At 42.7% G+C, this 22,582-nt stretch overlaps 2 protein-coding genes across 4 annotated transcripts; one reads left to right on the top strand and one right to left on the bottom strand.

Annotated features, from left to right (window-relative positions):
- Positions 1–5,414: 5,414 nt before the first annotated feature.
- RB195_019197 (uncharacterized protein) lies at positions 5,415–15,401 on the top strand (the record flags this gene model as incomplete). 2 transcript variants are annotated; one of them, XM_064186945.1, is made up of 15 exons in its annotated part: positions 5,415–5,531; positions 6,628–6,771; positions 7,186–7,521; positions 8,665–8,870; positions 8,923–9,052; positions 9,102–9,230; positions 11,099–11,189; positions 11,606–11,792; positions 12,143–12,265; positions 12,359–12,500; positions 12,551–12,712; positions 12,903–13,027; positions 14,365–14,401; positions 14,723–14,812; positions 15,288–15,401. In XM_064186945.1, the coding sequence occupies 15 exons, from the start codon at positions 5,415–5,417 to the stop codon at positions 15,399–15,401; spliced, it is 2,133 nt and encodes a 710-aa protein (XP_064042826.1). The 2 variants fall into 2 exon arrangements, with proteins under 2 accessions (XP_064042826.1, XP_064042827.1); XM_064186946.1 differs by lacking the exons at positions 5,415–5,531; positions 12,903–13,027; positions 14,365–14,401 and adding an exon at positions 5,928–5,954.
- Positions 15,402–17,794: 2,393 nt separating this feature from the next.
- On the bottom strand, positions 17,795–20,583 carry RB195_019198 (uncharacterized protein; the record flags this gene model as incomplete). 2 transcript variants are annotated; one of them, XM_013447312.2, is made up of 3 exons in its annotated part: positions 17,795–17,847; positions 17,976–18,078; positions 20,461–20,583. In XM_013447312.2, 3 exons carry the CDS (start codon positions 20,581–20,583, stop codon positions 17,795–17,797), a joined length of 279 nt encoding a protein of 92 aa, XP_013302766.1. The 2 variants fall into 2 exon arrangements, with proteins under 2 accessions (XP_013302766.1, XP_064042828.1); XM_064186947.1 differs by having other exon boundaries at positions 17,818–17,847; positions 17,986–18,078.
- Positions 20,584–22,582: the final 1,999 nt, after the last annotated feature.

The raw sequence follows: 22,582 nt of genomic DNA on the forward strand, positions 1-22,582 counted from the left end.
TGGCAAACACTGCACTCTGTTCAACTTCAATCATGACTGGTGTCTGTTCAAATAAAACGTGTGGAAGGAATTTAGTCTGTTTAGCAGACGTGCTCTAAAAGCATTAACGCAACCTGAGGCTATCACGTTTGGAGCAACTTTACCTTGGATTTTTATCAACGTTTCTTCGTTTACAACGCTCTCTCCTTTGCATTTTTCCGTGTCAGTGCCTTTGTTAGTCTCAAAAGAGATATTTAGCTGCAGTATGACGCAATTCACAGTTTGGCCGAGGACCTCCGTTTGGTCCTCGGAGTTGCTCCTGTCGTATTCCTTAGAAAGAGACCACTTTCCAGCACCTCTAAGAACAATAAGAGAAATTTACAGGATCCCGAAGATCCTCTGCTACCCATGCACGCGCTCGCAGTTCTTTTTTCGCGCAGTACTTCGTTAATTCCGACATTTCCGCCATCCATCAAGAAACAGGCGGTTACACTTTGCTCGAAAATAACCGAACAGCTGATGCATATCCAGCAAAACTTAGTTATCCCACCATTATTAACCTTCCGGCAGCACTTGTTTTCGTCCCATCCATGTACAGCTCCATTTGCGCTTTTGCGATAGGCAGAGCTCACTACACCGTCTCCGTGTTTCGGTTTATCGATGCTGTTCTCCGCAGATTTACGGCTACCATATCCATAGTTGGACTTTGCGAGAACTTCTGTATATAAATGAGCCCTGAGGTACAGGAGGATATTCATGAAATCGTTGAAATCGGTAGTTCCACACAAAATGGTTATCAAACTATTGATCAGGATATCATGAAACTCTAATTTCAGACGTTTCCCTGATTCTCATAAAAATGCTTTTCTTGCCTTGACTCAGTAAAATCAAATAATGTGCATAAAATCAACAAGTAGAATCAATCATAAAATCAATAGATCACTTCATCTGCATGCGCAACATGCAAGCAACCCCACATACATCACATAAGCATGTAGATTTATATATTGATAACCATTCTTTGAGGATTTTTTTTGCGTTTGCCCTTGTTTGAGATTCAAAATTACATGAGACCGAGCCGTGGACAGGGAAGAATCCGTTAGAAAAGTTTGCTTTGCCCTCTCACCAGAGTACGAGTTGATCGCGTTTCACTTTTGAGATACGTCCTGACTGACCCGTGCCGGCTAATCTCTCTGATCTTCCACTTTCTGTCCTTTCCTGAGTTGTGAGAGGAGATTGTGATGTTACTCTGCGTTCTTTTTTTCAAGACGATATTTAGCTACAGTCGGAATGTGAAGGATTGAGCCATATGAACATATTCGATTTGGGTGATCGCTCGATCACCCAAATCGAATATGTTCAAAAGCGAAACTCGTATCATGTCCTTGATATCATATCTGTCGGTTGATACCATAGATCTTTTTGCTGCTATTACAAACTTCGCGTGTGTAGCAGTAAATTCAAAGAAAAACCAGGAAAAGATGAGGAAAATGGCGAAAATTGACCTTTGTGGCTTGCAGAACCAATCACTCTCATCCATCTCGCACTTTTGCACTATCGCTGTTGATTATAGAAGAGAGAATGCCTTTTAACTCAGCAATGAAGGTCGTGTTCTTTTTTAGATGAAAAAGGACGGCTGTAGCTATGTGACCTTCCCTAAGCATTGCTACTGCGAATCTACAGCCAACCACCCGTAATTTTGTTGGAAATTAGACGCATCGCAGAAATATTCGCCCCAAGAACATGGAATTCCGTTCAGGAGTTGATTGAGATGGCGTGGGTGCTTACTGCTCCGATAGTTTTCACTAAGCGCACGTTGAAAAAATGAGAGAAAGAGCGGACTGGATTGCTAACAGTGAGGGCCTGACGTCAATTCTTTGCAGAATTTGGGTTCCGAGCGTGCTACCGATATTACCCTGAATTCGACTGGTTCGTGCCGAGTGGTTGGCTTACGTCGAAAAGTTGTGGTCGACAGCTCTCGTGCATATTTTATATTGCAGTCGATTGATAGGGGTGATTCACAATGATTCACACTTCTGGCGCGACCTCGCTGTTCGTTGGAAGCGCAGCGCCCGACACCCTCCCTTAATGAGTCCCTCTTCATATGCGGGGTCTGGCCAACGGGCCTGTCCACGCCGAAAAAGACCGCACTGTCTACCTTACACGGACGGCTGTAACTCAATTACGAATGATGTGAGACGTAAGTCCACTTTCCAGCAGCTCTACATTTATGGCCGTAAAAAGCCTCGCTTAACGAGCGTTCCGTACCGATTCCGGTTGAGACTCGTCCTCTCTTGTCGGCCTCTTGTATCCCCCTGCTCTGCCTACGGTATTAGAGGGGCTGCTGGGCAAAGTGTGATGTGTTCATGGGAGGTCATGTCGAGTTATGCAATTATCCGTCGCCTGCCGAACGTCGTCGTCGTCCTCCAATCGAATCTTCCATTCTTCTTTCTTAGGTCGTCTCGAGATTTCCTCCTTCAATGGTTCTTGCAGTCGCCATGCAGAGGTCATACAGATCCCCATTTCTTTAGCAATCCTCTTGCTTAATGCAACCATCGTTTCATAATTTGGGTTTTTAGCTTTGCAACAATTTCGTTGTATTCTGAGTGTCATTTACGAGAGATTTCGTAGATCTACTGGGCGGAAGACAGCTCGTCTGTCATATTTTCTAATAGATAATTTCGAGGTTTTTTTTCATAATTGTTTTCGCATCGTAGAGGGTCCAAATCCTCTACTTGATGTTTATTGTCCGGGAAGAATCCTCTTGGCCTTCTAAGCACAATTATTTCAGTTAATGCCGTATTTCCTTCGAAGTGTTGCGAATTAGAGAGTTAAAATGGAACAGAATGCCTGGGAGGGATTATTAGTCCGCTAAACATCGCAGCGTCTATAACCTCTTCGAAAAGAGTGTTTTAGTGAGTTCCTTCTGCAACACCGACTTGATTTGTAGAGGAATTAAAATAATAAGCCTCTAGCTTTTTGGCGTGCAGCCAGCTATCCCATTTTCTAGAGATCTTTCTTCGCTGTATATATCTGAAACCGGTCAACAGTGTTATAGCCTCTTGGAGGATCTGTCAGGGCAGAAACAAGCTATGTCGGGTTGAACTCCGGGAGAAATGGAGGCATCAAAGTTTGAATGCAATCAAATCGGGAAGTTGTACTATGTTCAAGTTTCTTCTAAGCATTTCTCGTTTTATTTATATAAATTCCTAAATTATCTTCTTCACACTGTGTTCATGAGCGCTACGAGCCTTCTTACTTAGCTGAATCATCAGTAACGAAGAAAATTGCAACACAAAAAATCAAAATACGAAATTGTGGTTGGTTTCTGCTCCGGAAAAACCCTATGAGATTGGTAAATGGGACATAACGGGGTGACGTAGTGGAATTTACTCCCCTAGCTTCGCTTCAGCAGATAGTATCCTCGGCTGGAAATGGATTCGGTAAAAAACGGTGCATTGTTTTCTCAGGCATTTTTTCTGTTGGAGCATCTTGTCACAGCAGGATTTTTTCCGTATTTGCTTTTTTCGAGCTACACTTCGCTAGTGCCTATTTCATGTATATGGAATAATGCCAAATCAGTATCCGTGTCTTCTGTCTGATGTGTGTCCATAATTAAAGAATCTCTGTTTTTATTTTTTCCTCATCGAGGAACGGGGTTGTACTTGATCAGTGTGGCTAGGATCTAGTTCATTGAGGAACATGAACACCTCAAATGCTTTCGATTCTTTTGTCCTTTCTTCTGCGTCGAGTTGTTATTGAAGAATTTTTCTCAACAGTTGTGCTCTTCCATACATACCAACTGTTCAGTTTCCTACTTTCTGATCCAGTGTCTGCTCCTATGTGATTAAAAGCTAACTACATTATGTTAGAAGTGAGCTGCATTTGACTGCAACGTTTGCGACGATGATTTTTCTTCAAAAATTGGTGACTTACTGTTCGATTTCTTACATTCTCTGCATTCCTACCCTGCAAAACCACGGATGATCTCCCACGTCTAATTTTCCCCACAGTTAAGGATATCGTTTTGTGCACCCTGACGCAGGTTATCCCCCGACCGTAATTATAAGGATTTTTCTCAACGCTCCTATAGAGGAAAATTAGGGTGGTGCTGATATTTGTCATTTATGGGAATGGAAAATTTCATGCGGAGAAGGAACAGAAGATTTCTTCGCTTCCAACTTTTTCTCGCGGTTCTTTTCTCTCATGTGGTCACGTGACTGAGTGGAATGTCAGTTTAGGTTTTCAGTCATCTGTTTGTGAAAACGGCCACCATTAGTCGAAACACTTAGTTTTTAAGGTCAGAAGAGGACGGCTAATCTTTCTTGTTCTTTCCGACAACTGTTTCTGAGGCCATGCGACCACGCGATTGCCGACTTTTCTTCCACAAAATTGATGCGCACAAGTTACCTTGTTTCTGTTAGAACACTTCATTCTTCTTTTTTTTTCAAAAGAAACCCTTCGAGTGCTGAAAATCTTGAAATGTTCATCTTTTTGGTGTTAGTAGAATCGGAAATGATTAGGTAAAAGAAGTGGAATGAGGTGTCGCTCCATTTTCTTCTGATATTCGGATACGACGTTTCAAAGCTATGCCAGATGGTATTTGGTTCTCTTCCAAAGGCTCATAACTTCCTGGTTGGTGATCTCATGTTGACACCGGCGTTCGATTTTGTGTTTTTGCCAGCTTGATTCCTTGTCGAAGTCCTTAGTTCATCAGTTTACGAAAACACACATTACTACCACTGGTATTGCATGAAAAAGCCTCCAGAATGTTACCAGATCATCTAGTTAGCTAATTTTCACTGAATGTATACGAAAATAGAATGAAAAGTTCTGCATTCTTCACAAAAATAAAAATATGCAACAACAAATAGCTCCAGCTGCTTACAAAAATAAACCATTGCAGTATGAGAGATGCGTGACCAAAGTTTTCTGCCCATCAAAACTGAATCCAAAAAAAAAATCCACTTCTGTCACACTTGTGAAGAGTTGCTAACAAACACGAACTCCGCCTTCTTCGGCTGTGAACTTACGGGAGTAATTCAATTTCATTTCATTTTTGGTTTCATTTTCAGATGTGGTTGTTTATGGTCGTCATTACTTGAATATGATTTGAGTTCTGCCTTGAAACCATCCCCAGATATTATTTTATGCGCAAGTTCAAAGGCTGAAAAATTTTGCAAGAGTACATTAAAAATACTTTGTTGGGCAAAAAAGTAGAGGAACGTTAGTTTCGTGCTGCACGATGGCTCCTATCCGAGACAACCAGACTCTTCGGCTACTATCCGTCTTTCATGAAGTGCTGCCAGTTAACTCCTCCCTACTACATACATACATGCAACGCACTGTGTTGTTTCGGCAACTGGTTTAGTCAGCCAACCATCTTATTAACATTCATAGCTCGTTCTCATTCATTTAATCCGAACGCGGAATTGATGGCGACCCTCACTGTGCGATCCTCGCTCTACTTTTCACTGTCTTCCAATCTTCCTTTGATCTATGATGACTTCGTGACTGTTTTTATGATCGCAGACGGCGTTGACAACACACAGGTTGTTTTTCACCGAATCTTCGCGATGTTCTTATTCTGCTTTTCCACGAAATCCGCCGCGTTGCAACAGTTGCTCATCCTGGCTCAGTCGAGCGTACAAACAAATCTTCGCTGTTTGCCAAGAATCGAGGGTTTCCCTCGGTCTGCGTTACACCCGCCCTCGATCGCGCTATCGTTTTATCACTTCTGCATGTACTTCTACGTAGAAACACTTCTTTAATGTTCCTTGGCAAATCTCCAATCTCATTCACGATCTCATTGACGACTGCACAGTTATTTGCACAATTCGTGTCTCGAAACAGTACAGCTCGTATATTCTCCAAGTATTGCAAACACTTCAGAACCATTCGGAATTCCTGGCGGATTCAGCCCATTCGGGTGACCGAGCAGTCTGAACATGTTTTCTGGCCATCCTATTCTCGATGTGAGTTTTTTTTTTTGAAGCGGTCATTTTATTTCTATGTTGGGTTCAAGAAATGGTAAAGAAAAATGCTAAGAAAGCGAAGGATCACATATCTATGGTTCTATTTTTGGACAGAACCAGAAGTAATATTGGTGAGAAGTATCTTTTATAATCACCCCCTTTTATAATATAATGTCAGACACTTTTTCGGATTTGTTATCTCAGTTATTTTATGAACACCACGTTTCCTTAAATCGAATGTATTGAACTGACCTAGAGATTTCAACCACCTCTGCAGCGCGGCCAGAAGAACGTAAAAATTACCCTACTAGTAACGAACAGTTTTTTTTAATACACATGTGTCTTTTCAAGGAGTCTTCTCATGTTTGTTTCCAGAGACCCTTGGGGTGTTTTATCTTTCTGAATTTAAGGGGTTCCCCTCCATCTAGGTCTAAATTTTTAAGAAATCAATGTTTTTAAAGGAATTCGTTTGGATATGTATACATATGTCATAATTGGGTTGCACTATTTGTATCAGCGATTTATTTGGGCGAAAAGTGATAGAATAACTTTCTTTCTTGACTACTTGGAATCATGTACATCGTACGTTAATTTTTGCTGTCCTCCACCAAAAACGAGCTCCTTTTTCAGAGAATTTAAAGAAGAAGTGTCATGAAAAGTGTTAGAATTCCAGGAGATCAAGCAAGGTTTCAAGCTTCGGCCGACAAAGACAATCGATAAGTCGAAACCTGTCATCATTGCAGAAGGAGAGGATGCTGATGAAATTGCTCCGACAAAGCGACCACCTCCCCAGGCGGCTCCTGTTCCGGAGATTGAGGTAGTTTGTCTTGGTACCAGTGTTTGTTAACCAAAGTGGTGTTCCAATCGCTCATGTTGGTATTGGAAACTCATGCCTCGGAATAGAACATTTGGGATAATTTCGGCGCGGAGCCGACGCGGTAATGAGGTAGTTCTTTGTGCCAGATGAGATCTGCGCAATGCGAGATGCCTCTTCAACGTCGTGTCCTCCGCCAAAGTTCGCTATAATTCTGCTTCGTAATTGCGTCCCAAAATAGGCCAGCAAAGTCTACTTTTTCTTCATCTATTCGTAATAGTCATTCCTTCAGCCAGAATATGTCAACGAAGAACGCTAATAAAACTTTGAGTGAAGACCCTTCTCTTTTTATGCCTCTAATTTCAGAACATCTGTCCGTCAGAAACGACCGTCTAACTGACCGTTGTTTTCTTTCAGATTCCATGTGGATTGGATTCTGCTGCAAAGTCTCCGAGAGCATCCCCGTCTCCACGGGCGTCACCTTCTCCCAGAGCTTCACCTAAACCAAGTTCCAGCTCCGTGCCTCCTCCACCTATAATGTCCGGTGGTGGGCCTCCTCCTCCTCCGCCACCGCCTGGGTCCGCTCCGCCTCCACCACCACCACCGCCAGGAGGCGCTGCTCCACCTCCTCCACCACCATGTCCTTCTCCTTCACAAGATTTTCGGAAGTCCAAATCACCTTCACCATTCCCTGGACTCGGTGGGAAATCGCCAGCGGAAATTGATCTCGATGCATTCCTGAAGTCCATTCAGGTAATTGTTTGTAATTGTTGAAGAACATTTGTCGTTGAATTGGGACTGGTTACCGAGAGGAGACAGCTATCTCTGCGAGTGAAGGCTCGAGCAAGACGCTCAATTTTGAGGAACTAAACGAATTACAGCTCATTGAATTGAAATGGTGAGATTAACCCCAGACTCCAGCATTATATAGAAAAGTACAGAGTTGTATTATGAACCTAAAGAAGAAGAAATATTTGTCATATTAAAAGCCTTTGAAGATTCAAAAAAAATTGTTTTATCGAACATCTTTAAAAAGCAAAAAATTCCAGCATCTGTTTATAAAACAGAAGTTTATCCAATAAAACATCAAATACTGGTAAGCACTAGTGAATAGTTTGTGTGATCGTTCCTAATTATTGATCCAACGTGTTACCTACCTTAAAATCCTACTTTCGTTCCATGAAGTCCAAACTGCTCCATTTCGAACCGATTGAGGGCACGGCTTCATGGATTTTCTTTATTACTGTGTGTCTCAATCCACGTTGACTTTGCAGGGTAAAGAAGTATGAACATAAATTAGAACGTTTTGTTGATGGCATTGAAAGCCAAGTAATTTTGGGTTGTGTATTTTTTTTCAATACCACTTCAACAGAAACCTCTCGCGAGCTCAAATCAACGGTTGAACGTTGCTCCAGTTTCTGATCTTTCTCAGGAAAATAACTTCTTAGAAATCCACGAACAACGTAACTACTATTGGCATTACATTATTTCAATGATTTTTCTTCGTGCGGACAGGACAACTTCCGGGAAAGGTTCTGGAAGAGTTTTGATTTCAATATTTTAGAGAACTAGGACAGTTTAAAAAACAAAACAACTGCTGAAATGCGTTCTTGCCTAGCAATAAAAAGCTTGGAAATAGTTTTCCCGCCCTAGTAGTTTGGAAAATTCGTCAGTTATTCTTTTCTTTTGTAGTTTTTATGTATGTGATATCGAAAAGACAAAGCTAAAACGAATCGCACTAACAATCTTCAAAGAAAGGAAATGTTCCTTCACTGCTACTTTATGCTGTCTACGCTTCATCTGTTCCAAATGGTTTTCCGAATTCCCTCAAATCTCATGAGGAAACAACCACATTATCACAGGTGTCCTTCAAGTTTTCATTGCTGCTGCATTTAGGGAGGAATCCGCCTTCGCAAGACGGTCACTAATGACAAAAGCGGCCTAATCGTTGACGAAACCATGAAGGAGAAGAGTGTGCAATTGATCGAACCTGCACCATCCACAGCGTATATCCCTCCAAAGAAGGATCCTCCAAAGAAAAGCGTGGCTTATCAAAGGCCCAGATCTCCTTATTTGCAAGCAGAAGCGTCTGATGATGAAAGGTATATGCAATAATTGCCATTTTGAATGTGAGTTACCCTCGAGTTTCTGCAGATTCCTGACGCCGACTGGTCGTGGCTCTGAATATGGCACTCCAGAGCCTGATGCCAAAGAAGAAAGGAGATCAACGGACTTCGCTTTCGACGAGAAAAGTCTGAAAGTTACTGCAGAGGATATCAAGCAGGTAGGAGTGTTCTATCTATACAAGTGGGGCGAGACGCTATTCATTCCAGGAGATCCCAACGGGAACGGCAGCCGCAAGAATAGCAAAATTCAACGTAGGAGGTACGGATGCCGCAAACGGCGGTACTGTGCAACGAAACTTCCGTCCGTCGCCAGTGCGAATTCCATTCTTGGCCGAGGTATTTCAAATCTGCGTTTCTCAATTTATAATGAACTCCCGCTGAAAATTCTGCCTATCTCTGCGAGCAAGTGACACTCTTGAAAAAAGGAGTAGAAAAGCTTGTTTAATGTGTTGGAATAAAAGTAAATAAGGTCACTGGCGTATCAATCCACTTGGGATGCGCCAACGCGTTTTACTGGAATTCGTAATCGTTGAGGTTTTGGAACGCGCGTTGGCCTATACAATGACTTGCGGGGGCCAGCCGATGATCAAGTCAGTGTTTTTATCCTCCCAGACAAGTCTGGTACCAATTTATCGACCCCGGATGGATGAAAGACTAACGACCTCTAACCGACTGCGCCTATTTGCCTATCGTAGTTGTCAGTATTGTTGGGCTACGGTAAATGGCCGTTTGGGTAGTTTACAAACCTTTTTAATTGGACTGAGATGAATTACACATTATGACTGAAGCAGAAGAGTCTGCTTATCACAGCGTTCACCCAGCTAAACGTACACACTGAGTGCCAGATATTTTTACATTTTACATTATATGTATCAGTGTCATTTTATTATTATTATTATTTTTAGGGCGGGTTGGGCACTCGGTTAGAGGTCCGTTGTAGCCATACGGTTGAGGGTTCGAATCCGCCCTAGTGTTCACCAAGCCTTTCATCCCTCCGGGGTCGATAAATTGGTACCAGTCCTGTCTGGGAGGATAAAAACACTGACTTGATCATCGGCTGGCCCCCGCAAGTCAGGCCAGTTACGCGTTCGTAAACCTCAGACGAAAACGAATTGAAGTGAACTTGGGGTCGCATCCCACGCGGATTGATTAACGCAGGACACTTTAACTTTATTATTATTATCTATTATCTATTATTATCTATCCTTTATTATTATCATTATTGTAGTATTATATGTCAAATATTTTCCCATCTCTTTCAGATAGAGAGAATCATGTAGGTTCACAAGATCTTCTTACCTCTGTTCGAATAACTCTGAAAGCGTTTTTTCGATATGTCTTCATACTTACCAACGAAAAGAACCACTACTTACGTTACCACTTACGTGCAACCGGAGTTTTTCACGACAACCTCTTGCTTCACTAGCGGTCGAAGCAGTCAAATCAAATCACCACGAAAACGGAGCAGTATGATCGTTTTTTGCGACTTCAGAAATCACTAACATTTTTGGATTCACAATTCTGCAAACTTCATCCATAACATAACTCAAACTTCCATCAACATCCTTCTTGTTGTCCTAAGACAAACTGTTCCTGACTCATCTTTTTATCACAAATGACTGCTATGGTCTTGCCTGGAAATTTTTCATCTCATCGGTTCCGGTTCGAGGAGTTCCAGGTAAACAGTGTTGAATCATTCTTTCCTTACTGCATTGAAAAACAGATCAAGGAGAGACCAAATTAAGGATTAAATCCCAGCCGCAACTGAAAAGGCGCGAGATGAGTGAGTGAAGTCGTGAAGAGTTAGTCGGTCAAAAAGCATGCAAAGGAGGCGTTAGGCGCCACCGATTGCACATTGCGGGATTTCTTTCGTGCGCGCCTATCTTGGCAGCAAGACTTGCTTTGCAAACCCAAGAATAAGCCGCACTAGATGAAGTAAATGAATGAGTGGTTGCACTTTCAACGGTCAAAACCGTGCCGGGCCAGCCAAGCCTCGATAAATTACTACCAGAATTGTCTGTGGAGACAAAAACGCTGACGTGATACATCTGTTCGCCAGTCGAAGTCGTTGAATAGTCGGCACACCTCTTCATAATTCTCAAGTGATTCTGAATGGAAGCGGAGATTTCGAACATTTTTCGAATCATAGAATCGTTGACCATCATTGCATCTGTTTACTCTTAGCACTGTAATACCTTTTGAAGGTGAACAACAATGCAAGCGGTGAGAAGAAACCCAAAGCCCCGTCGAAATGGGCACCAGTCGAGTGCGGAGGGCTCAGACAGCCAACTCGAGGTTTGAACTCACTCCAGTAGAGTATGTAGAAAATGTCAGGGTAGTGTTTCAGTGATATTTTCGATTTTTGGTTATTTCCAGTAGTAGAGGAAACGTAGTTTTCGAGAATTCGTCGAGAATGCGAAATTTGTCTTAGAACTGAAGCAATGCTAGATTTGAGCAGATGCCGTTGTGTTTTATTTTTTTCTCTGATTTTCTCGAAAACTGCTTTTCGAGTTCTGTTCATCAGTAGGGCAAATATAATGACGGATGTTTTCGCGAAGACTGCCTTCAATTGAATTTATCTTTTCTTGACTCGCTGAGGCATTTGGATTGACCTCGAAAGTCCATAGAAAGTCCTTATTTGAATAGTTGATTTCCCTACCTCTTGTGGCTTCCCCGTAACTACAACAAATTCGAGTTTCTTGAGATTCCAGTGAATGTCCCTATGGACCGGAACGAACGTGCTCATTCGGAGGTGCGTACTCGCAGCAGCTCAAATCTTCAGGAGCCTTCGTCATTCGAAAGAGCCCGCACTCAGAGTCCTACTCCACGAGAGCCAGTCAATTCCGATCCTCCTAAACGTGGAGATCGAAAGAATGCGCCTAAGGAGATTTCAGTCAGGTAGCATCTCGTTCCTAGACGATTGTTTCCTGCTATTTGTCTGCTTTTTCGAGGTCCGGTTAGTGATTAACTGGTTCTACCATTATTTCATTTATTTCATTCGTCTACACTTTCAATTACTTGCTCGGTGGCTGCAAATAGCGCTTTTAATTCCCTTTTTATCCTTTTAGATAACGGCAAAAAGGACGTTCTAAAAGTAGAATAGAAGTACGAAGTCAGCAAAAAGAAAACTTTGAAAAAGCTTCATTAGATCTTCATCGACAGAATTCTATAGAAACATTCGACTTCTATCCACTTCCGCAGACTTTTTAATTGTTCACCTTCCTGCAAAATCATAATCTCTATTCCAGCACTGATTTCTCTGCTCCACCACTCCCTAAATCACAGCCGCCATCCATCAACGAGATTCCACCGTCGCCAAAAACTTCCGTTTCTCATCCATATTCTTACAGTAAGACTGCTGAAACAGCCAGGTACATCACCTCCTCTTTTTTCCTTTTTCTTTCGCGTTACGCCACTTGCTCTTTTTTAACTGCACTCATTTTTAATGATGTTCAACGCTTCAGAAATCGGAGCCCAACGCCATCCTCGGAGAAAGCTTCACCATCTCCGTCGTTGTCCTCCGCTTCCCTTCCATCCCCCTCTTCCATATCGCCCGGCAGTACATCACCTGATCTGCCGAGGAAGAGGAATCCAGCGTTTGATAAGGTCTCGCTCATCATCCAAGGCGAACACCGTAATAACGGTTGTGCTTGCAGGCAAAAGAGATGTTTTCCGGAAGTGCGGAAACCAGAACTCCTTCTCCTCGTCCCAATCTCTTGAAGGATTCAGTTCGACGTTCGCCTGGTCCTGATTTTGGATCTATCAAAGAGACTAAGAAAGAAAAGAGCAGCACAAAGGAGGCGTCTGAAAAAAGCAAGGTAAGGGAGCTCATCTGTAGCTCACTGAGTGCTCCGAATACACACTGCTACTGCTATTAACAGACCCGGATCAGATTCTTCTCATCCTCCTACCTCTTTTTCTGTCTTCCAATCCGATTTTTAAGCAACAGCAGGAAAAATGATACTTGGTGTGACTCCTAAAAAATTATCCTTATTTCTGTGTATTGAGATTCTGGAATGTATAGTGTTCATTTTCGTGAAATCTTCATCAACTTTACCATCGCGAGACGCCGGTCTGAAAGCACCAGCTTCTCCACTTCACGTCCGTCGCCGCAGCACTCTCCTCCTCAGCCGGTTTCATCGATTAGCGACTTTGATCCGAGGATGCTAGAACCCCAAAAAGTCTTACTTCTTGCAAAAACTCCCGATCCCAGTGTGCCTCTATTGGACACGGATTGAGACATTCCTTTAACCTCACACTGTGGTTCAGATCACTGCAACCACACTTACACGCAACCACAATAATCGTTCCGAAAGCATGCCGAAATGGAAAAATCATGAAAATACTGTAACCATGAAAAAAAAACACACAATCAAAAACGATTTAACTTCTTACGTGTCAGCTTACGCGATATTGCACCATAAATCGTAAAATTTAATGATACACCCAACCATGTCCTTTTCCTTCTCACTTACCCAGATGTTTTTTTTTTCTCTGTTTCTTAATTTGTATTTGGTGCGATGCACCTCACGAGGAGGGAAACGGGTCAATGCTCCTGTGGAGTAGGCAAAAGAGCACAAACGAGCGATGCGCTAAGCGACTAGGGCAGGTTTAGAGTGGCCCCTAACTACCTTTTCGCTGGCGAAACTTGCTGTGGTGCATTGGTCTTAGAGGATCCACGACACGAGTTAAAACTGCTAAGGATGCGCCACCTCCCTCCTTTCTCACAAGGCACATAACGGCCTGGTGCTGTGTTCTCGCATTCGTATGCTTAGTTTTTGCTTGCACTTTCATGCAATTCCCTACGCGATGCTCATGGTCACATCCTATAGTTAGCAACCAAACGTCTATCACTATCTCCAGCCGTGGAAAGTATTCAACGTACATCATGGACTATCTTCTAAGGTTTTAAAAAGGAAACGTGAAAGTCATCCCTGGGTGCATCAAATGCGAAAAGTATGTGGAAGTTCTTGGAATAAGACTTAAGTGAGACAATTACCCTCCTATTAGCATTTACTGACATTATAGGTTAAACGAGGAAACTGTAGTAGCAAACGAAGTAAGGAATCGTGCGTCCCATCCACCTGCACTGTAGATTATTCTAGATCCCATCCTCATCTTGTACATATTGTGACCTGTTTTTCTTGAGGTGTTTTCCTGAGGTGCCTGATCGCAGAGCAGACATCTTTTTGGAGTGCCGATGTTTTGCCTTCAACTATTTTTGAGATTTTTTGAGTCAACAAAGTGGAGAGGCTCGCTAAGAGCCTGCAGCTCCGAAATATTTATAAAAGAGTCCTGGATTTATCGTCTAATCTGGAAGGATGACCGTGAGCAAGAGAACTTGAAGTTCCTTGGTGATCCCGAAGGTGAAAATCCGTAGAAATTCCTGGGTGGCGCCCCAACTTGCTTGATGAGCTACTGAAATAGGGAAAAGCCAGGAATGTAGATGCAGAATAATCATCTGTTTTAGCGTCCATCTTTATCTCCGCGTCGAGTTAAATGAACAGGTAAACAAGGCATGGTACAATGAAGTGGTTATCTGACCGAGTGTTCACTAACTCTGAATTCCTTGAATACTGACAAACACTCATTAGTTTGATATGCGACAAAGTGAAATCTAAAACGTCAACCGTGTCGTCCAATTCCTTTAGGGAATGATGTTCCCAGGAGGCGTTGCGTGTGATGTGTTTTTTTCTTAGATTTAAACAAAATTCTTTACGTCACGTGTAGTCATAGATTACTATGTTGAGAATTTCATAACAGTGTTTTTTTTTGGAATATATGTTGTGTAACATTTATTTATAGCGAAACCACCTCTTTCTCTTCAGAAACGGGTAATTAACGTGCCCATCTCTGCTCCTTGGTATCAGCGTTCGTTATCCACTACGCAGGCTCCAGAAACGGGTCGTGCACATAGGGTTCGTTTAAACTTGAACTTGCGACTTTTCTAGTCTGGAAAGGGAGCGACTTGAAGAAGGAAATTAAAGCTTAGATTAAGATTGGAATAATTAGAGATGCGAGAACAAAAAGGGGTAGTGTTATGTAGTAACAAATTTTAATAAAGAAGAAATATACAAACTTACAAGTTCATATAGTCGAGAGTCGGAACGACCTGAAGCTTGCCAGGCTAGAAATAATGCGGTGAAGCATAGCGGTTGAAACCGGGTGGGACCCTCGCTAGCACCATCGTTGCAATGAGGCGGTCCCGCACCGATCCTAACCGCTAGCTCCACCGCGCCGCTCTTAGTGCAGCCACTGACACAACTGCACCGAGCTTCACGTTGGTTTGACCCGATCACATCTCTTTGCAGTTGTCCACACAGTTCTTTGTTGCTACCATTAAAAATGTGACAAATGATTTTGCATGGATAACTTGAACAGTCGTACTTTTAGGTAGTTGTTAGGATGGACCCGTTCGCTTCACTCGACATGGACAGCCTTAGGCGGAATTACCAGTTCAACATCGACTTATCCAGCGATTCCCCGTTATCGATTGTGAACAGATGATGTGTGCTGTGTGCCTTGTGTTGCTCATTGCCCGTACTGCATGACGTCGTTCCCGAGTGTGCGAGCTTTACTGCGGGTTCGCCGTTCTGCTCCGAATCCCATTGCCCTGGCCGGTTGCTCGTTTTTGTGTCTTATTTGATAGTTGGTCCTGTAAAGAAGTCTTCTGCCGGGAAGCGATCGCAAGGAAGGCTATACGTCTTCTAGCCTAACATCGTGCTTTCCTCCTGCTCTCAAATGTTCTTCCTATCTTTCATGTCGTTAGTCTTAGAGCGTGATTTGTCGCATAGTGTGTGTGCTGTTCCATCACATCATATTTGACGTTCGATGTTCGACCTCTTCAGGTTCGCATTGTGTATTCACCATAATCTCGTCGCTAGTCATTTTGTTCCGCTTTTTTGTACCACATAAGTTATAGATCCACGAGTCGTTCGTTCATAATTCTGTACAATAAAAATTGTGAAAGCTCCATCCTAATGGATCTAGGTCGGCTCGCGTGACACATCCAACTACGTAGCATTTGATGCAGCCAGTAACGTCTGGAACACAGTCCTTCCGCTCATTGTGGAAGCATGGTAGCACTGCAGGTTGAGTGCGTACCTAGCGGTGGTTCTTTGCGTAACCATTAGTTCTTATAGGCAACGTTTGTCTATCTCACTACGAATAGCGAAGCTCAATAAAAATAATAATAAATAATAACAAAGAATTAAATGCAATGGAAAGGAATTGGTAGCCGGTTAGCCAAGTTTTGCAGGAAATTTATCTTTCGAAGAAGTTAGTTTTTGTGTTTGGAAAGCAAAAGAGAACATACTACGAAATTGAGTATGTGGAAATCTCCATGAAAAGATAGTGTTGGGGATGTAGAGCGCAAGTTGCCACGGCCCTGAAAAACGGTGTGGGAAACGGCGCTACTGCGCGCATTTTCCTACGAGGCACCTCGTGACGCGCACCCCTGTGAATACGCCGCGCCTGCGGGGGGGCGCACGATAACCAGTTAGCTGATTCCCAGCAGCTTATTAAAGTGAAACCAGTGGGTAGGCTACTGAGGGAATTGCCGCGTATACAAAGGTGGCGTTATAAGGTATCTGGTACGAAGGTCCGTACAAGAAGGCCATTTATCATGGCGATTTTCCGGTCGATTAGCAAGAATTGAGCGCAGTCATGCTCATATTCCTAATCTACGCCCACGCGTAATCCCGTAATGGAGAGATGGTGACAGATGACGTGTGTTGCTTCGAAGGAGTTTTTCAAATTCTCCAGAGGTTGAGTGAAATACGCATTCATTGTTTCTTTAAAACACGTCAAAGAACTGACGTCAAAGCACTGAACGTCAATGAAGAAAAGGAGTTTTGCGACAGGCGGCTGAGAAAAAATTATTATGAGTACTTCTTAATCCTTCTGCTGTCGCTTAGGGATAATTGTGATCACACTGGTCTCATTTTCCCAAGTTGAATACCCTAATCTATCATTGTAAAATTCGTTTTTTGTCTTGATTTTTTGCCATTTGTAAGACGATGTGATCACTTTGTTCTTGGTCATCCTAAATGTGATACGATATTAATTGTCTCGAAAAAGGGACTCACCGTCTCTGCTGATAAATCTTTCGAAATCAGAAAGAAGCTGCCATGTTCACTCGATGGTTAGCAGTAGGACAATAAAAAGAACAAATCCTGCTGTAAACCTAAACCTATCGGCGATCGTTCTATCGGCTGGGTGCATAGAGGCAGGACATCAGTTTCCGCCGAGTATGCGACATGTGAGACCGGCAAAACACGCAACGAATCTGCTTCCATAAAGGATAGAGCATAAAGTGTCTGGCGTTAATCAATGCGCCCCCACGTTCACTTCAATTCGGAATCGTTGGAAGTTGTCGAGCGTGTAACTGGCCCATACAATGACTTGCGGTGGCTAGCGGATGTGTCAAGTCAGTGTTTTATCCTCTCAGACAAGACTGGTACCGATTTATCGACCCCGAAGGGATCAAAGCCTTGGTGAGCACTAAGGCGGATTCGAACCTCCGATCGTGCAGGAAGCGGAACATCTAAACGTTACACTACACGCCGCCCGTGTATGGAAACAATTTCATGCACAAATGAAACGAACAAAAGTAGGATTCGCGCTAGAGGTGAATCTTCAGCATGCACTACACATTTGATTCTGCTTAAACTCCTTGGCATTATTCACTTTTTTCAGTGGCTGTTTGACTGACATCTTTCAGTGACTGCAACAGTGCATTACATAACACAGAACTTTCATTTGATGGTTCAGAATATACACAAGTATTTCCATATGATATGCATTTAACATCTATACACTGAGAGATGAGATCCATGTGTTAAGGAACGAGTTATCGAAAGAGAGGGAAATATTGGCGGAAACCAACTATGTACGTCAAATCAGTGGTAAATATCCAGCATTGCTAAGGTCTTCGGCCTTTGTTCAGCGGCATCTGAAAGTTAAGTCCGTTGTTAATCTAGGACAAATTGTCATTGTGATTGATTTCAGCCTGGGCTAGGTGATGCGGTCCAAATGTTTCACTTATTAATTACAATTATTACTCCTACAAGAAATACACACTCTCTGGCACCTCGAAAGGATCTGCAGAGAACTCGTCCGTGTAGTCAATGATCGGCTGTGATCGTCGTTCTCGCACTTGTGGAACCACCAGAAAGATGTCATCCTGCAAAAGGACGAGTCTGTGGTGAATTACCAAAACTGCTGGACTGTCATAGAACTAAATGCAGAGGGGAGCGAACGCCACCCCCTCACAACACCTGTCCAAAGAAATTTTGCACATGAGCCACGTATTATTATTTTTAAAAAACAAAAAGAACGAGGTCTATCAAATGAAAGCAGATAATCTTGAGAATACGATGGTGTGCTCAGTTGTTTTCGATCATGCCATTTCTTCGGATTTTGCCGAGCCTTTTTTGGTCGACCCGCAAATGCTGCTGATCATCCTACTCCGAATCTCCCATCTCTATCTCCACAAGCACTTTTTGAAGCCATATTCAATAGTAACCCAAATAATTGAATGCTACATTTTTTAGAATCAAAAAGGTTCTTTATGCTATAGAAATTTGAGGTAGAAAAACATATTTGAAGCATCGTAATTTCAAGACTTGTTGAAGGTCCAACGAACGTTAGAGCATCTCTTAGTCAGAAAGACTTGTAAGATAAAGTGTCTGGTGTGCTCGGCGCTATTGATGTTGAGTGTCGACCCGTTAAAATCAGACTCTTTGGTCGTCCTGATCCCAGTTTGGTCAAAGGGTCGTGTGGTCGTGTTTTCTCATCGAGGCAAGAATTGTTCCATGCTCATACGAGTGCTTGACTCTTGCGTACTTCTGGATTTTAAGTCTTTATCAGAAAAAGCATGATTGAGCCTGAACGTGCCAAGCAGTACGAGTATGTGAATTGGCTCGTGTGAGAAATAGTTAGGTCATGAGTATTGGATAGTTTAAAGAAGAGCTGAAGCAGATTTCTGAGCCTAACATTCAACACAATATGGGAAACGTTCAACGATGGAAATGTGGTGGTATTTGAAATGAAATGACTTTTTCTCAACTGCTAGAAATATTGCAAATGAACTCCATCACTTCCATCTGCTTCCTCTCGAAAATAGCTTTGGTTTCATTTTTTGACTGAACCTTGGCTTTTATTCGAATTCGCTGTGCTCAGAAGTTGCTATGCAGCATCGTCATACCTGGTGTCTGCGGACAGTGCAGCTCATATCTCTTATTCGCTCGTGTTAAGATGAATAACGGAGAAATAAGCTCAGGCGTAGTCTTTGCTGACGAAGGCAATCGCACAGGGGCATTTGTTAAGGATTTGAATGTCGAATTGCTGTCAACTTTATATTAATAGCTTTAGTTCCACAGCTGCGATTGTTTTTTCAGCGTCCAGACTAGGTAACAGATTTCATCTGCGACTCCAATCTGCTGACGTTCCACCCTGACTACAAATAAAGTTATCGAGGAGACTTATGTCTACTTACACTCATCACTGAAGTAGCCTAGTGCATGGGCTGCGGTTTCCTTTCCGATAGAAGGCCAACAACAAATTGCGTGAGGTTAACTTTACCACATCGTTTATCCGATCGAGATCAACCACTGGACGTCCTGGTAGTGCTAAGATGATATCAACAGGACACTGCTCAACTGTATTTCGCAGAGATAAACAGGAAGGATCCCTTCTTCACTCCATCTTTAACTTCGAACGGTGTGGAATAACTGGCAGGTGCTCAAACCGCTGCAGTTATCCGTCGATTCATGTCCACGATTTGACTGATTTGACTGGTTCTGCGATGTCAACAATTCGAAATGGCGTGAACACATACCCGTGATCAACACCTGTAACCGTAAACATAAATGTCCTCGAGAGATCTCAACATCGCCAAATTCGTGTCATTCGCTGAGTGTTCGCTGCCTTTAAAGGCATCACCCCACGAAGCTGGAGTGGTACGGATTTCTGGTGGAGTATTCGTATACGGGGTTGTAGATTATGGGGAGGAAGGTGATTCCGTCCATTTCTTCCTAATTGCCGTAGAAAACGGCCCGGAAGATACGGCTTCGAGCATTCCGGCGCACTATTTTCTACAAGGAGTTCGATTGAAGCGCGCCAACCCTGTGCGGCGCCGCATCTTCCTGGCCGTTTTTTACGGCAATTAGGAAGAAATGGACGGAATCACACCCCTCTCCATAATCTACGATCCCGTGTACGAATACTCCACCTGAAATCTATCACCAATTCAGATTCGTGGGGTGATGCCTTTAATCATTCGGAGAATGAGTAGAAGAGTAGGCTGCTCGAGTACTATCATCATTATTCCACTTTCGTCTTGCAACTCACATTAGTGCAAAGACTTCCCGAGTACCGTAAGCTCAAAGCTTCAGATGCTCTTGAGACTTTTATCTCCTAAATTGTGGGGGTTGTTTCGTGTTTTGCTGCTGTTCCCGAAAACTACATTCATACTAAGCGTTACTACTAGTAGGAAGAACCTCACAAACCCAAGGCAAATTAAAAATTTCAGTAAATTGTTGGATACGATTAGTAAAGGACTTACGCCATCATCAAGCTGTGATATCCGTTTGAGGACTGGTGGAAGCTGTCGACCGATCCAGAAAGGCACAGCCATGCAAGCAGTCGCCAAAATTCCCAATATAAACAAAGTGTACAATCGAAGCATCTGAAAATTAACTCAGTCTCCACAGAAAAGCCACAACAAGACGTTCACAGAACAATGAAAACGAGATCGAGAGTAGCCGCCTGCTACTAGCCGTCATTAGCGACTTTTCACTGATGGAACGAACTCGACGCGGCTTAGTAAGAATGAAATTCGCAACATCATGTGTGATATCCAATTCAGTTTATGAAGGAGGCAAATCCGAAGAGGGAAAACAGTCCACGTAAAAATTTTGTACGCTTTGTTAGCCATATGTAATCACTGAAGATTTTTGTGGGTGCCGGGGGAAGGGCGGACAGCTCCGAGCGGTTCCGCTGAGATTCGCGATCAAGTTCTTTCGTGCCTTTCTTTCGTGCCGCACCTCCATTTAATCGCGCCAACGCCGTCGACAAAAGAGTGCAGTGCTCGAGCAGACCAAAGTGTCGGCGACAGATTAATCAAAGGACATTTTACGTGTGCAGTACGTTAATTGAGGAGTTGTAACGGCCATTGTGGTTCATAAACGCATAATCAAGGGATTATTTCAAAATGATATTCACTAATTCCCTAGTTTTTCTTCTTTCCTGAAGAAAAACACTGTATTATGAGCTCTCCTTTCTGGAGATTTAGAATTTTCTGCGGTACGCAGTATTCCAAGTTTACGGAAGATCGATTCAAATAGCGTGTTTAAAGCGGGGACAAATGAAAGAACGTCCACGTTTTTTTGTTATGGTTCTATTGAAAAAATTGCAGTTGTGTCAACAAATCGGACGCTTTGCAGACACAAACCTTTCAGCACGCAGGTTCAATTTTCTAGAAATAGAAATTTTTCAGAATAGAAATGCTAATGGCAAACCGAAAATAGCGAACTATTAGAAAAGACATTTGCTATCGATAAGGAGGAGAGACCACCTCACCATCAAAACTTCTGTTGTTTTCATCTAAAAGGAAAAACCCTTGTCAGTTGTGTTATGTTAGTTGAGGATAATAAATTTATCCTCGACACTATAATTGGCGGCAGGCAAACTTCACTCCACTTTTGACTTCGTCTCACTTCAGAACCGTTGAAGTGCAGGAACGCCACTGCGCACACGAAATGCATTGTGGAAGTCAATAGCTGCCCTAAATTGTGTGCTCATCTCTCCAAACAAATGTAGAGGTTTATAGAGCCCAAAGGGATGAAAGGCTTGGCTGACCTGCAGCGGTCTCCAACTATTGCAAGTGGTTAAGCTCCTTCTGGTTGAAAAGCTCGAGAAACTACGGTCATTTCTACTCTAACGAAGGCTAGCAATAGTTATCTCTATCCCCCATATTAGTGCTTTCGTTTTTCCTCAATTACAGCACTACAGTAGGAATGACGCTAAGTGCATTTTCCGATGAATTTCTAGAAATTCTCCAACGCATATTCAAATGACAAGCGCAAAGCACATCCGCAAAAAACTGTGCTCGTACTGGATATCATTGGTGGATGATTTGCTGCCAAAACTCGGCACCATTCGGAAGGGGATCTTCAAACGATCTACGTAGAACAATTCGAAGATAATTTCGTATAGTTTAACGTTTCTCTAAAATTACATCCGACTCATATGCATATCATCAGCAAAAAGAAAATAAAGAGAATGAAAAGTTGTCTGGGTGGATTGGATATGGGACTTGGATATGGCTGGTAAAAATTTTACTTACTTATTGTCCTCGTGAGATGAAGCTAAGATCCAATGCAAAACGGATTTCATTTATCCAACCTTGTAAGACCGAGAAGAACATTTGAATCTTGAGGGGAAAAATAGACCACCTGAGACTGTCATCAATCAAAGAAGGGGGCTCTCATTCTGCACTCCATAGCAAATTGGTTCATTTTGGCAGCATCGAAAAAACCTAACTTTGTTCATCAAAAACGGCGTTCAATCTTGTGTAGGGCTAAAGAAAATGAAGTCGAGCTTAACGATTTTTTGAGAAAAATACTCCTACTATCACATTCCTTAGTGAACGAGACTGCTGCAACCAAAAAACAAACACAAAGGCG

This window comes from Necator americanus, chromosome II, assembly GCF_031761385.1.
Source record: "Necator americanus strain Aroian chromosome II, whole genome shotgun sequence".
NCBI classification, from domain to species: Eukaryota; Metazoa; Nematoda; class Chromadorea; order Rhabditida; family Ancylostomatidae; genus Necator; species Necator americanus.